General features: G+C 34.1%; 2 protein-coding genes across 4 annotated transcripts in view; one reads left to right on the top strand and one right to left on the bottom strand.

Moving 5' to 3' along the window:
* The window catches only part of Dnr1 (E3 ubiquitin-protein ligase defense repressor 1), a 129,103-nt gene that overhangs the window by 26,174 nt on the left and 85,624 nt on the right, over positions 1 to 17,305 (bottom strand). The window contains exon 2 of the mRNA XM_083086529.1: positions 456 to 652. Within this exon, the coding sequence (XP_082942655.1) occupies positions 456 to 652 (197 nt within the window). The remainder of the gene's footprint in view (positions 1 to 455; positions 653 to 17,305) is intronic.
* The window catches only part of LOC145964118 (uncharacterized), a 128,088-nt gene that overhangs the window by 27,968 nt on the left and 82,815 nt on the right, over positions 1 to 17,305 (top strand). The gene's annotated exons all lie outside the window — the stretch shown is intronic.

Here is a 17,305-nt window from a genome sequence, read left to right as displayed (position 1 = left end):
AATAAGTTTCCGCTTGAAATTATATTGGCGATGACAGTCAATCAATCGCGAAGATTACTCGTCTATCGAGCGTATAAACTATCCATTCATTTCAATCGACTGTGAAAGAATAATGAACATTGGTTCTTTGAGATGCTCATGAGATTGCATATAAATCCCTTTCGATCTCTTCGTCTCTTCAAAGGCCAAGATCAAAGACCGTAAATGCAGAATAAAAGCTTTATCTTCTCGAATTATCGTGCCGTTAGAAAATTATACGAAGATATATCGAATCAACCTTTTTCGATTAAAAGATATGTCAAGTGCAATCTTTAAAAGTATAGATTCTATGTTTTATAGTTGTTTAAATAATTGCTAAAATAACATATAGAAATTCTCAAGAGATTAAAATATCCCGATCGCGATAAGTATATTCGGAAAAACAAGCGTAGCTCGCGTGAATTAATTTTCCTTACCTGGTAGCTTCTTGTAGCAACAGGTGAGGCGGCACCCAAAACTTAACCCTCAGGGCGAATCTTAGAGGCGCCACGCCACCGCCGGTCTGCCGTTCTATAGGGTTCCTCAGGTTCAACCAGAGCTCCTCGCCTTTCGCATTTTGATACTTTAACCCAAAGTAATCGCACTCCTTGCTGACTCCCAGGCAGTCGCAAACCTACAAAAGGAGAAATCAATCGATATATTATTTTTACGCGATTGAATATCCACTAATCTTTTAACTTTATGTATCTCGAACAAATTATCGATTGTCCCAGATGCTTTTTGAAAAATGTTTTTGTTCTCGGAATACAATTTACCAAACGATATCTCTTATATTTCTTCGATTTGACGACTGTAATTAATTGAACGCGACATTTTAACCGATTAATTCAAGCGAAAACGCAAGTCCGACTTTCAAGCGAGTGGCCAGCACGGCCAGCGCTAGCTCCAAACAAATCCCCGGCAATAATTTAGAAAATTACACAAAGTGTAATGCATAGGTACCATCTAACTGGGTACAGATATCGCGGAAAAGCGCGCGCCACGGAGTCATTATCCGCTCTCTATGCTTCTCTTCTTTCATCCCGTTTCTATCGCAACCATTTTCCGGCCATTCTTGTCGGTAATTTTTTCTCGTCTCCGTAATTACGAACCGGCAAAAATATCGCGATTGAGGCCGCGCTAACGTATGCAATTAAATTAAGCATATATTGCTTGCGCTGGCGATTTCTTTCGCATAGTACATTCGTAACAAGTGTTTACATTTTCCAAAAAATCCGCCTTTAATATAAATAATAGTACAATAGTAATAAATAAAAGTACAATATTAAATAGCAACTTAAAATAATATAAAATATTTCTATTTGTCGTATGCGAGTTCGGATACTTTCGTATGCACTTGGCATGTATTTTACATCTTTTGTTAACTAAAATTTGCATTTCTGAGTATGATGAAATTGACTAATATAATTATACAATATAGTAGCTTATTGTACAAATTGTAGAGATGCCGAATTTATAGAGAAGTCTTCTTTTCATCATCGTTGAGAGAAGTAATTTTATTATTAGCAGATTCTTTCATCTGTATAATGTTTGATAGATTCAATTGGAGTCAATTTTTCCTTAAGATTTACCGGCAATTTTTATGGTTAGCAATTTCTCGCAAAGCTTTTCAATATTCATCGTTATATTTTACAGATATATATTGGATTGAATGAAGGAAGCAGCTATAAAAAGTATTCAAGATAAATTTTCAATAAGTAGTCTTTTCCATTTATCTGCGCGTGTTTCGCACTTCTAGAGACTCTATTCATTCGCGACTCCATTCGCTCCGCGTCGGAATCAATGCTTATGGCGATACGCATTGCACTTTTATCATAAATTATGCCTTTAATGTTCCATTTCACTAGCGTTATTGTGCGAGCATCCCTATTATATCTGTTATTGACTCCACTCGAATAAAAAAATCGTCGTAAATCGATGAAAAAATCGTTAAAAATACGTATCGATGCATACTTCATTCCGTTTTCAAACATCAATTTTTATTTTATATATTGGCGTTGCAGACGTATTCATTATTTTAAATAAATCGTACAATAGTTTACTCAAACATTCTGTGAGAAATTTATGAAAAATTCGCGTGATTTATTCAGAAAATTGTAGTAGATCGTTATTATTATCGATAAATTTATAGCCTATCGATCTAGATAAGATAATTTTGCACGTTACACTTTCGCTGGCGGATAGAACATTTTAATTCATTCACTATAACGTGACCGCATAATCTTTCCTAATAAACGACGTTAATAAATTCATCCGGTGATGCGATCGGCGATCAACTGAACGCGGTCTAGTTACGCGCAGAAAATATCAATGCGATGTATTAAATCGCGACTACGGGAATCAATTTCCGAGATATTAAATTATTGATATCGTGATAAAAAGAAAAAAAAATAAAACGCGATCGCGTGCGCGCGATGCATCATCAAAATGGTATTTGATGCGAAAATTGTGATCGAGATGAAATGACTGAAAGGTTAAGTAAATTTGCACGCAATATGGGCAAACTCTCTATCGGGAATAAAAATATTGTAACCAATCCAATTTTTTTGCGGTTGAATGTATAAGTGCGTATATCTATACATGTACAAGTAAAATTAACTATAAAGACACATGCGTACGCGATTATATAGTAGACGAAAAAAATATTTTAATCACAAATTTTCTTCATATGTTTTTTTTTAATTTGTTTCGTTTTATTTTCGACTTTGAAAATATTCACATTACAATCCCGAAATTGTGAAACTACTATGTAGAATTTTCTATCATAACATTCAATGCAGCTTGCAAACAACTTTTCGAAAATGTTTTTAAAACATTCATTGTACGATCGCTGCGTGTCGAAAATAGAAACTATTATTTTTATGCGGTTTATTTTTATGCGTATTATTTTTATCATGCTTATTCTGATAGAAAATGTCATGTAACTTTTGATGTTAGCGATTGATATATATTTTAATGATATAATTATATTCATAGATTCTATTTATATTTCCGATGAAATCGTAGTTTTATTAGAATAATAACAATATCGATGTTCTGGAAAGATAAAGTTCGGTGTTAAAAATATATATCCAGTGTTGACAGAAAAAAAGAAAGAAGCATCGATACTTTCTGAAACTATCCTAAGGTTTCCAGATGAGAAGCGCTACGAGTGTTGCAAATTTTCGTAATGATTCTCTTTTTCTGCTTTCTTTCTCTCTCTTTTAGGGGATTTTGTTTTCGAGATATACCGGTGTTACGAGCAAACTCGGTCACGTGCGTTGTGATAAGGGAAATTCACGGAGAGCACTCGGGCCCATTGTCCCCGCGGTAATTTATCGTGTCCAACCGGCGGTGTCAGTAGTTTTTTCCAAAAGTAGAAGTGCACGAAAACGAGAAAAGTAGAAGTGCACGAATAGGTTGACATAGTCGACCGACGACGAGCATTCGCGATTCCTCCTTTACGATGTCGCGTTTGCACAAATATAACGATGAAGAATGTGTCTTCAACCTCGCTCCGCTTTGTATTTGAACGATCGATTTAGAAAAATGCATTACATCGATCATAATTGACTCCAATTGTGTAGAAGGCGAAGTTTTCTTGATATTCATGGTGCTTTCCTTATATGCTCGTCTTAGATATGCACGGAAATAAAATATGAAAAATGCGAGGCCGAGGATTAAGGCATAATCTCTTTGCTTTCGTAGCTTTCAGTCAAGTTTCCGCGAATATACAAAGGTACATCGTATAAATTCTTTTCTCGCAACTGAATTAAAATTATAAACAAAGTTTGATTAAATTTTAGATGACATATTTTTGAAGATAAAAGTTAAAATTTATTTTTGCGAATAAAAATAATTTATTTGCGATGTTACGTCAAAAAAAAAACGCAATACCGGACTCTTTTATTCGTTTAAATGTCACGTTTTTTTAATTTCGCGACGTATGACTTTGTCGCCTCACATAGGTGGACTAACGCAGTGCAATAACACAGCTAGTGACACATGAATTGCAGATTCGTAAGCAAATAGAGTTTGGAAACAAAATTTACAATGGAGCCTTATGTTTATGCACCACTCAAAGCATTCCGGGAAAATGCACTAGCGCAGTTTTAGATGAATGTCTAAAGGACTCTTCAGAACGAAATAGTATTGATCATTATGTGTCCAAGAACCATACATTTCTTCTTTATTTTATTCTTGGCACAACTTTTGACGGTATCCGAGAACTGTGTTTTATTTATAAAATAAAATGACGATCAATTTCGTTATAAATAATTTAATTTTTTACTATTTATATAATTCGTTATTTTTATGTTCAACTTTCAACTTTTTCATCACCTTTTAATTGACAAAATTTTTAATTGACGTTAATAAAAACTGAACGTTTACAAAAGGCAAAAATCAAGTCAATTCTTAATTATATTCGCACGCGAAATAGGAAAATATGTAGAATATATAGAATAAAAGAAAATATATGGAATAAAAAAATTTTCGAAATTTTGCCACGATAAAAAGAATCGATAACAAATAAATAATTAATCTCAAGAAATTCTGAAAAAGATTATCGTACGTTAACCTCGACAAATTCTGGCAAACTTCAAAAAAACGTAGTACTGAAGTCTTCATTGTGCGAATAAGCCGACAATGTTCCTCTATTGCCTCGAGTAAGACTGTAAACAGGACGTAGGCAGACTTCTCTTGTTTATTCATTCTTGATTGGGTCGTGAATCTGTAATGAGCTAGAACCAGTTTTCCGCTGAACGCGCACCAAGAATTGCGAACGCGAAACTTTATCCGGCATATTTTTATCGTTCGCCAAAGTTGTTTGCACCGTCTACTGCTTGCGGAAAAAGAGCGCGTTTTGGAGAGTTTTTCTCTTTCTCTGTCTCTTTCTCTCCTTTTTTCTCGTCTAGGAAAATCCCTTTACATTATTTCGCCGTTGGTTTTACGAACGCGCTGGCTTCGTATAAATTTTTGCATCGCGAGCAGACTCCTCTCTTTCTCTTTTTTTTCATGCAGCTTCCAGAAATGATTATGTAAATTCTCGAGAGTGTATTGTACGCTCTATTTTATTACGAGTATTTCCGATATAAGTACCACTCTTAAAAATCATAAAAAAACTGTACAAATAAATTTATTTTACAAAGTAAGTCTATAAAAAAATGTCGAATCTTTTTGAATAAAAATTATAGAAATATAATAAACGCAATATTATTAAATATTTGAATAACAAAAATAAGTTGTTAAATCTGAATTCTCTCATTGCTGTTTCCATTACGAGATTGGTTTACATTCAATATGATAATATAATTGTATATATTATGGGAAATCCGTTAATATATATGTAATGTGAAATGCAGATCTCTCATTGGATTCACTGATGTACATGCTTATTGATTTATTAATATAAGCATATTGATTAACATAATTACATAGGCATAAAATAATATCATTATATCAGAGGCTTTGATATGTTGTATGCAAATATTTTTGGTGATCAATTGTTTAATCGAAATTAGTTGATCTAAATTTTTTAGAAACACTTACATAATCTTTATTTTATAAGTATCTCATAAAAATAAACGTTTTATGTGTATATGCAATTTAGATCAAATAAATTTTGCAATACGCAAATTATGCGAATATACAATACATGAATATATAATCGCAATACGAGAAGTGGTTTGTCACTGTTGTTTGCAAATGTTTGAATGTTAATGACAGATTGTTGAATAAATTTGGAGATTTCTCCTGATAAAACTTCAATAAAATAATAATATCATTTTGCATGAATATGTAATAAAATATATATTTAATATAAATGTAATAAAATATACATCATTTTGCAGGAATATATAAAATTAATAACGATCCCAAAGTTTACAAATGCAAGAGCACAATATATTTTCTAATTGATGATACATCATGATCATAAAACAGGAAATAGTATTTTTCATAAAGAATTACATGCGTGTAATATTGAAATAAACACAAAAGTACGCCGTAACTGCTTCTTCTCGTTCATACGAAAATAACATTTTCCGATTTATTCGCCTAAACTTCGCATAAAAATTTGAATATTATATATTTTATGATAATTTTAACTGATAGTTACATCTGATATTTTATTTATGCTAAACGCGTAACAAATGCAGTAAGTAATCGCAGACACGTTTGATTTAAATTTAATTAAGTTTTGCGTTCATTTAACATTAAAATACGTTTAAAATCATATTTGACGATATATGAAAAAATAAGACAATAAAATAAATAATATAATTATAATTTTACGAAACATATTTGTTCGCGTATTCACATTGTATGTTTATGTTTTAATGTCTCTTATTAATTTCGATCGATTATATAATATTAATAAACAATAATTTAGGATTGGCTTCCGGATTTAAAGCCGCATAAATCCTTCATCTGATTCCGATGTTTCGTGAACATTTCACTTCACCTCATCAAAGAGGAACACTGATACGATATCAGGTAAGGAATTTTACGCGGCTCAAATCCGGAAGCCAATTTTAATATTCATATACGTCGAAGGATTCAAATATCAAACAGTAATTTGTTAATAAATAAATGTCATAATGTGTATTTAACAATTATCATAAAAAAAACATTGTTTTTTAATAAAGCGTATATATATATATATATGCTAATAAATCAATTTTATTATTTCCGCACGATAAAGAGTGACACATACTACGTTTCCATCTACATATGTATATTATTAAAGCATCCAATTTATTTTACTGGCACGTGCAGCGCGCATAGGGACGTTTGGAATCAAAAGTTAGCGGAAAGCGAGAGACCGCGCACATCTATATTTTGACATCGCGCATTTGACATGTATCTCATAATAACAAATCTTCATAAATATGAAAATGTATGCACTTGTAACAACGCGGATTCTTTTTCCCATTCAACGTTTTTACGATCGTTTGTAATTCTACGTGTAATCGCCAGCACGAAACTGCACATCAATATTTTTTTCCTCCCATTGCGTTGTCCAGACGCATCTCAACCGACGCACCATTCGTGTGATAAGCGTGCAACCCGTCCACTTTCATGAATATTCAGACAGAGATGCGGCGACTCGTTTTGAAAAATCGTCGACATAACTTTTGCGGAGACATGTTTTTATATCATTTTTGCGTTAAAATTGCAATAGTAATTCAATTATATATATGATTAAATATGTATTGCAATTTGTAAGTCAAATGCATGTGGTATATTTTTGCTATTATTATTGATATATTTATCTATTGTTATATAGCCTCAATTTTATTCCAATAAAATATTATAATTTGTGTTAATAATATAATTGATAAGAATAAAATAAAAAAGAGAGAAATAAATCGAAAAAGTGGGAAATAAAAATAGAGAAATCCAACAGAGATATATAATTCACATGTGTATGTATACATCTATGTGCACATTTAACTGTAGGCACGAACTGCGGTTGAAATGAAGCAATTTGCATATGTGACACCGCAACTAATATCGTTTGCGAGCGAGTTATAAAAATTTGTCAATTTAATAGAGAATTCATTCTAATTCGAATAATCGGAAATGTTCGCGTATATCTTCATTTATTCGTCGCGTCTACTCATAAAATAGCTCTCATCTGCTACTATATCGTTAAAATCCGTCACCCGCATAATATTTGTATTTTGAAGACAATTTATATTCGTAAAAAAATTAAAAAAAAAGATGCCATCTGTTTTATAAAGACGTGTTTACGGCGCGACCGAGTCTTAAAGGTAATCGACGCCATGGAAAACGGAGGATCACGTTCTTCTCCGTCCTTCTTCGTCCTCATCGTCGTCGTTGGAAACGCTCGATCTACCACCAAGGCCGTTTATCACCAAGACGCCCCCTTAAACGACTCCTTTGTGGGTTTTAAAACTTTTAGTAGCGGTCGCGTAGTATCCGCGAGTCCGGAATTGCCTCCTCATCGATTGTTTTATAGTCGTTGTGATCTCGTGGGATTTGTTTTCGCTGTCATTCGGAATGTAGCGCTTTTTTCTCTTTCACTTCATTCACCCTTTGGCATCGGGATTCCGCCTGGAAAAATATATCCGCAAATACTTGCGCTACGGAAAACCCATCACGAGAACTCTTCTCTTGGTCGATATCCGGGTCTGAAATTCGAAATTGAAAACAGAGGAGGGAGAAGAGGAAAAGAGAGAGGGAAACAGGGAAAAAGTCGCACGTCGTCTCTTCCATTTGCAGATTCCCGCAGCGATCTCAGTGATTTTCCATTTTCCTCTCAATCTACTTTGGATAGGCGTCGATGGGAACGCTATGCCATAAATGAAAAGAATGGAAAACGGCATGGTTTTTTGTTAGAATTGCGAACGTAAAGGTTTGCTTAAGATTGTAAAATAAATATACGGAGATAATTTTCATATAGCGTTAAAAAAGATGGAAACGTAATATCTCCCTCATACGTCGAGTATGATTTGTAAAAGAGGTATAAAAGATGAAAATAAATATCATCGCAGACAAATATTTCGTGCTCCGGGAAATAGTTTTTTAATTTGATTTAGTTGAAGTTAACATATTTGAAAAGGTTCCGGCTTTAAAAGTCCTAAGTAACCTCTGCTTCGAAATAACTCCCCAGTTGCCCCAGTTTCAAAATATCAATATCTCAGAGACGCGTTGCAACGCAGAGAGCAATATTCGTGCGCGTCACATACATACGAGAAAGTTGAGTGGCGATATATTGCGATACATTGTTCGATGATACGTTATATCTTTCGCGAAGAAAAGAAAAGATGTTTCCTACGTACGATATCGTTGTGAGCGAGCTTCCGCGAGTGGAACAATCGTACTTCGCTGCGTTTTTTTATTGGCTGCAATTATGCTCTCCTCCGGCGTTGAACAATCAGATTCTCATTTTCGTCGACCATATTAAATAACGAGCCGCGCTTTTTCCCCCCGAGGCTTTTATTATAACCGATATCTTCATTTCCGCGCCGCTTTATTGCTTCCCGCCGCGATAAATGCAAACGACGCTCATTTCTTTCGAGTCGAGGAGGCGAGATGGGGCAATTAAGCTCGCGATTTCGCGATATTGGCGATATTGGCGTGTCGCGTCTCCTGCCGATTTGCTCGAGGAAAGTTTCAAAGTAAGACATATTACATATTTAATTTACGTTTAATATTACGGCATAATAATAATATAATAATATGCGATATAGCTTAACATATATACATATTTTTTATATATTATTTTTTTATAATATTTTTTTATTATATTATTCATATTATGTGTATGTGTGTATCTCACATGAATAATGTATGATGAGAGATGTAGTCATCTTTTTATTCGAGGTATTTATTTTATTGATTTTACGAGTCTTGTGAAAGATCCGAGAGGTAGCTCTTCTGAAAGAACTGGAATCTCGTGCGAAGCATGTCATTCTTAATATAATCCATGAAAACTAGAGATATACAGGATATATCGATACAATGATATTTGATATATATTACATATTACTAACTGTTAGTTTTCGTTTCTTCTCGATTATTATGCCAAAATTAAACATGATATTCTTCGTGAGCAGCGGATGGCTAAATAAAAAAAAGGGCAAGAAAGCCTTTTTACAACTTTTTGACGTTTGTTGCGCTGAATAAAGCAATATCTCAGGTTCTCTCTCTTTTTTCGGTTCCAGGCATTTTTTTGCGCAAACAAGTCTGTTATTACGTCGAGAAATTGCAGGACTGTCGTATTCTCTTCTTTTCCCACCCTGTACATCAACCTGGGCAACCACCTCCTCTTTTCCAAAGTTCATTTTGCGCTTCGTCCGACGAAGCTTTGCGCATGCCAAATCGTGCATGGGAAATCTGCTGTTCTCGTCCTTTTCTCTGTCCCTCTCTCTCTCTCTCTCTCTCTCGCGATCACAATCTGTCTCATCACACACGAGTTGTCCTATAAGAATTGATAGATCGATCAGCATCATCGCGTGGGACGAGCCTTGTGGATTGTTTCGCGATGTAATTGTTTTTTAACTATCTCTTGCATAACCGCGTAATCGCTTTGGATTGCGCGGCCTTTCCTTTCCAACTATCGCATCGTTTTTATCTCATTATTGCCGATAGCTTCGATTAACGAGATATTTTTTTAATGGTTGAAGCTGCTAAATCGGTTATTACGCTGATGGCAACGCGATGTTAATCAACAAGCAGTGACAAATATTATCACATGCTACGCGTGTGAATTATATTTTGTTACCGTGGAGAGAATAAACTGCGACAGAAAGACAAAATGCGTAAAAATAAACAAATGCGTGATAATAAACAAATAATCGATAATTTAAAAATACAGATTAATAATAATTGTATTTGCGTAGGCATATAGCGATTAATAATATTACGCGAGTGACATCGCTATAATTTAATACGACTGACGTAACAGTCGCCGCGTTGCGGTGGTTAACATCGTTAATCGCTCTCTCGATTTTGAACGTAGTTACGGAAGTTGTCGATGCGAAACTTCTCCCGCAATTGACAGATTAATTAGTAACACGCGTAATCAATCTTAAACTCAACAACTTAATTGATGGCTGCAACTCGCTAATCGCCGATATTGCCAATTAAATTTTCGGATCGTTACGAATTAATATTGGCCTAGCGGATAAGCGGTGCGAGATTGCGTTATAGACGCAAAATGACGACGAAAATAGAAACGTGTTATTTTACATTAGCCAATTAGCAATCTTTTCATGTTTACCGTCAATCATAACTATTACGCGCTATATATTAATGCGACATATGTATGATTACGTCATTACACGGTAATAACATTCTTCGCTGAACGTGATCGGATATCATTAAGATAGCCAAAAAAATGGCCGATCATTATTATTCGCTCCATGTGCGTGAATTGGCGAATATTATCGATGGAAGTATTTTGCTAAAGACTTTCTAGTCTTCAATTAGAAGAAAAAGACGCGAAAGCGAGGGAAAAGCCATTCATGAAATAATATTCCGTCAACATGCCCCCTTGTTCTTTCACTTGGAGCTTCACTGTAATTGAGAAAAATCATGATAGAGATTAATAGCGAGAAAACGGTTGATTCATTAGCATTGTGTGCGAGATTGCTCGAGAAAGTTGGCGGTTTCGATAGTGATATAACTAAAACTTTTCGGTCACTGAACAAGATGTTTGTGTAGTATTAGTGCGAGAAAAAAAATGAAAGATAAAAGTGTACTTGATGTTTGTATAAATTTTATAGAAATAAAAATATTGTTCTATCTTTTCATTTTTTTAGTTATTAGTTTTAGATAAGGAAATTACGCGCGGTCAATTTTTGACGAAAAATGAATAAAAATTAATTCAACATACATCTATCAAATTTTGAATAACTTCCTAAATACCTTCATCAATTTGCCATCACCGCGAAATGCGATCGCGGAAAAATTCAAAAAATCCTGGATGGATAGTTTGACATTTTATAAAGTTGGAATATAGTAGGAAAAAAGTTTCGTTAAGATTCGCTGAAGAGAGAGTTCCGTTTACTCTTGCTTTCCAGTTTGCACATTCCGTCTTTGCATTTGCAAGCGCGGAATAGAATTATGAGGACAAAGTGCAAGACGCAAAGTGAAAAACTGCAAAGTCTTTTCGTACTTTGTAACGAATTGTAAGGAAATAAATTTCCATTCTGACAAACTTATTTATTCGCGCGGCTGAATATATTTGTAATTGAAATGGTAATTTGGGTGTTAAAATGAGCATTCGTTAAAGTATAATTTATTATTCATTAAATCACATGTGCGAGAACGTGCAAATGATAATTGAATGCACGTCAATGTTACGTCTACGTGAGTAGAACGAATGAGTACACAACCCACACACACATACACACAATGGACCAAGTATGTAATCAGCATAATTGAAATTTAGCAAATTTCATGTCATAATATTTTCATTCGTTGAGCCAAATTCGGCATGTATGAGTTTCAAATTTCGAAGCGTGTTATTACGATAATTCGGCGGCTGGGATGTGAGGAATGGGCAATGTGAGATGTCACATACGTAGAGAGACGTAGCACGTTGAGAGGATTTGACAGATATGTTCTCGAAGAACATCATCGAAAAATCGGATTTCTGATATTGAACGAAACGCGCAAAGAACCTCGAATTCGCATATGAGTTTCGCAGCATGACAATCATAAAAATTTCAAGTTAAGGCAGCTTTTCAAGTTTTTCATCAGCTTGAAAATTATTCGAAGTAAAAATATCGATTAAGACAATAATGTATAGAATATTTAATACATAACAGATAAATCCCCTTGCAGTCAAATATAATTTTTATTTCTAATTATTTTACAAATCTTGTAATATCAGATATATTTTCATTTTGTTATGATAAAATATTAATTTCTATTCTTTCGCTATTTTCTCATAACGAGAATGATTTTTTTTTTAAAAGACTGTCTACGTAATAACATTATTTTTTCACTTGTGATTATTCATCCAGCATATATATGAAAAGGAAACCATGTAAATTCAATTTTAAAATACCAACTACATTTTCTCTCTCTCTCTCTCTCCCTCTCAATTTAACATTTTCCCGTTGTTATATGCATCCATATAAACTCGGAAACAGATAGCTATTCTTGCAGGATATATCCCGCTTTTACGATTCTCGGATATCTGCAATATAATACAAGATGATTCTGCAGGATGTTTGTTTCTTTTGACATATTCAAAAATTCGTGATAATTATAACATCTTAAATATGTTTTTGTAATTTATTAATAATAATTTATTAATAAATTTATTAATAAAATAATTCGATTATAGTATATTTATTTTACAAACAAGTCAAACATCTTCGTAAAACATACACTTTCTCTTTCGCAAATATATAAGTGAAATTTATTACCAAAGAAACATATGCATATTTCTTATCAATTTTTAAATTCTCACGATGCACTTTTATATGTAAGAAAATATATTCTTTCCGCATTATTTAGTGTATTAATTGGACCGAATTAAATCATTCGCAATCTATCGTAAAAAAAAAAGAAGAAATAGATGAAAGTAGGCGAATAGAATATATATAGGACCGACAAAGTCGATCAGCTGGTACGAAACGTATTGTCCACCGAATTGGACGGGAATTGTCCGTTGGACGAATTGCATGTCCAAGTGATCGGTTTATTTGTAGGTCACGTTAGTGTATAGATGAGCGGACGAGACGTAAATAAAAAATCACGGGATGCAACCGATGCACTCGCCGATGTGTCTTATTGCGCCAGAGGGACTCTCGCATTCTCTATTCTGTATATGTGTGTGTATAGAGTGGAAGATTTCGTATTAAGAGTAATGGCGAGGGAGTAAGTAGCGAGGGAGAGTTGGTTCTAATGGCAGCACTTCGCGGCATAAATTTCAGTGACCCAGTTATTAGCCCGAAGAATAATCGAGATGTAGGAAAATCGATGAGTCGCAGAAGTCCGCTCTTTTTCCGAGCATGCCGGTAATGGCTTCGGTTTTTTTGTAACGGCCAACATTGACCACAAACGAAAACTATGACCATTATGTAATTAATTATTCATCGAGGTGTAGTTTGCGATTTTAACTTTTCGATTTTGCACATTTTGCTCGCGTGTTTCGTTCATTCGCTTCCAGTCCCCGCGAGCGATACGATTCGGACGTGACTTGTACATCGGCGCGGAAAAGCAACGATATCTGGGTCGGATGGAGTGCCGGCAACGATTGGATTCTTGACGGCGGCAGTAGCGGAAATTGGATGAAATGCATTAAATCGGAACAGGCCTGGCAGCCGGAAATGAAGAGATCGTTACATTACCTACGGCTACCACGCTGTTCCTGCATCTTCTTAACCGTATCTTCGCGCCGTAATACGAGTGAGTGAAATTGAACTGTTTAACACGCATGTGATTATTTATTGTTGCACGATTCCTGAAGCTGGCATCTCGATTCGTCTTAATTCAATGTATAATTCTCTTTTTTTCGCTTTAATAATCACATAAAATTCACATAACGGGCAGAGAGTATTTCCAATATGCGATAAATTACTAAAATGCTATCATATTTTTATGTACTGGATTTGCTCCATTGCAGTTATACTTCGAGCTTTGTGCTACGCGTAGATATGCTACAACGAGACTTGAGCCGATAAACTGTTGTATATGACATGCGTATCAATAAATCCTATGATTATTCGGGAGGGGGGTTTGCCGATAAACTGTACTATTAGTCTAACCAGCAATAAACCACCTGATTACCATGCACGTAAACTGCCGGATTGCGCGGATCACTGATAAGCTAATCATCGCGCTAACGAATACCTCGACCCAGATTTTGTAAATGAAAATTTTGAAAAGTATCTCCAAGATGTTATCGAAATGACTCTCATCTTATTTCGATTGTGAAGCGCAAAGGTTGTTTCTTCCATTTAATACGAGTGATATATTCTTTCTCTACGCGACATGTGCACTGTAAAAAGAAGCGCACAGCAACGCGGTTTGTGGCAAAAATCGATCGATTAATCTCCGTCATCCACCGCGCAAAATCATTCCTGCGGCTCACTGTTTGCTGACGGACGCCCCGACGAGGCTTCATAAAAAATTCATAGAATGCGGTGCAATTTGTATTCGATGAAACTCGGAGAGAATTTGCCACCGTCGCGTTGTGTCGTTGCGAAGGTTTCGTCGGGAATTTGTCACGAGGGGAATTAACCGTTTCTCGTTTAGCCAGCCGACGTAATTATCATTCAAATTTTCTCACACGAGTACGAATATTCAGCGATTGAAATTATCGTTAGACAGCGCAACTCTACGCGATTTTAAAAAGAAAAATAAACATAAATATTAGTTTTTTCGGAGCTACCGGTCTTTTCCGAATAGCAAATCAAATCAAAATGTATTTTGTTATAGATGAATTTTTAATTTTGTTATCTTCTGATTATATTCATATATTCTGATTCTATCAATATGTAAAAGTGTAGAATTTCTCAATATAATCGATTTGCTTTTTTACGATTAAAAATAAAAAAGATAAAATGATGTAAGAATTGAAATAAGAGCAATAAGAGAAATAAAAATAGAAAAAATATATATACAAATATAAAGATGAATCTCGAAATATAAAACTTGTATTTGAATATGAAAAAAATCAAGATTATAAAAAAGAAATTAAAATTATATATACATTATATTAGCAGTTATATGAGATGAAAACTGAATATATTTATCCATTTATCTCGAAAAATGTATTTTTTTCTTTTTTATCCACATTATAAAAATTTAATTAAGTAATACTATTTTAATTATTCGCTTTAAATTATTTTCTAATTAAAAGAAACAAAGTAAAAGAGGTACCTTATGCTAAAATACTCGCAGAATTTTAATCAGTAACTTCAAAATTTATATCTCTCATTATACTTGTTATTAACTCGATGTTCATTGTTATTTGCTTTTAATTTAGCCCGATGACGTTGTTACATTCATCAAGTTGTTGCGTGAGTAAATAGCGTACAAATTATTGGTTAAGCTCATGGTTGTACATTTATATTTGATCGACCTCTCAAATTAAAAATTAGCTTTTCTCGCTTTCACGCTTTTATTTTTAAAATGTTTCGTTAATATACCATTTTGGTGTATACCATTTGCGTTTTGATTGGTTTTATCAATTTTATAATACTTTTATTTTTTTTATTTCATAAAAATGAAAAAATACATCTATGTACTATTTTTAAATTTATTTTTATTTAAAATTGTATTTAAAATAGAAGCTTTTTAAACAGATTTCGACTCTACAGTAATATACCATTTTGAGAAAATAATGGGAGATAGAGAAAATAAATGAAACACACACACATACATACACACACACGCGCGCGTTGGCATTCGCGAGTAAATAGTTGCTGACAGAAGAGCATGGAAGTTTCTTTTTTGAAAGAAAGTATGCTACCGTTAAAGTAGTGAGTAAGAAAGTGCTATGTGCACATGACGCGAATAGCGTAAAGTTGTTATTGTATTTACGTTTGTCGTGTGAATTGGAGAGAGAAGAGTCTTTTGCACTTTTCGAAAAGAACGAGAAGCAGAAAGACCGTTACAAGTCGAAGAAGAATGACAGAGTGCATGAAAAGACGCATGATCAGCGCTTTTTCTCAGGGACAGCTTTCTCGAGAGAGGAAAGAGAGGGGAGGAGACAGAGAGAATCACTGCGTCGGTAGTATCAAAACTTTTAAAGCCTCTGGATTTCAGTTGATAAAACTAAAGTTCTTCTTGAATTGTCATCGTCGTTGCATGATACCGCGCAACTACAGTCATGTGACAAAAACAACAACGAACAATCAGGACGAGCCTGTTCCTCACGTAAAATCCAACACGGACATAGTCTGAAAAGTTGGCAGATGTAATAATATAACTTTATGTAAATAACATTAAGTATGCACACAGTTATTCACCATCGAGCAATCTTCTTTATGATTACAGCGAAATGAAATATAGCAGCAAATAAATTTGTTTTGCAATGCATGATATTACATGATGTGGAATCTCGATTTTTGCACATTCTATTTTTTGCGAGATTATATATGCGGATCTCATGAAAAAGTCATAGTGCGGCGCATGTCACTGTCGTTTGAAAACTTTAACACGCACGGTCGCATTCTCCCTCAACAATGCCGCTTATTTCTCTGAAAATCTAATTTGACGTGCTGCTGGTTGGAAAAGTTTAATCATAAATCGCGATCGTTAAACTTTATTGCAAAAATTATTATCTAAGCACAAACTAAGTTAGTTTTGTTTTTTTTCCAACTAATATATTGAGTAATGCTCTTTGCGAAAATGTCATTAGCATAAAAACAAGAGAATGTGTCCTTGCGAATTGTATGAATGAGTAATGCACAGCTTAATAGATTAGACGAATGAATCGAACATTAATTAAGAAACCTCGTTCGCTGACACATATACGTATTTCAACGTATTCCATCAATTCTTTTGATTGTTGTAAAGCGACTTTTATCCTTTTAATCAATTTCCAGGTCGTGAGATTTTAAATTTAATCCAATTCAGTCTGTAATCCAATATTCTTTACTCTATGCATAGACGACGCTTAGAAATCTTTCGCGCGCACGTTTTCTAGATCGAAAAGAGGAAGAAGGCAAAAAAGAGTAATGTCGTAAGTTGATAAAAATGAAAAGCTAGCGTAAGCTTTTCGATCGAAAATTTTCTTGATCTGCGTCATTTTCTACGCAAATAAAAAAGCGACTTAATATTTCACGTTACAACG

Source organism: Camponotus vicinus, unplaced genomic scaffold (assembly GCF_025532165.1).
Source record: "Camponotus vicinus isolate PSW18456_S1 unplaced genomic scaffold, iyCamVici1.0 SCAF_13, whole genome shotgun sequence".
Classification (NCBI taxonomy): Eukaryota; Metazoa; Arthropoda; class Insecta; order Hymenoptera; family Formicidae; genus Camponotus; species Camponotus vicinus.
Note: the sequence above shows the minus strand (reverse complement) of the source record. Positions and strands in the feature narration are given on the sequence as shown.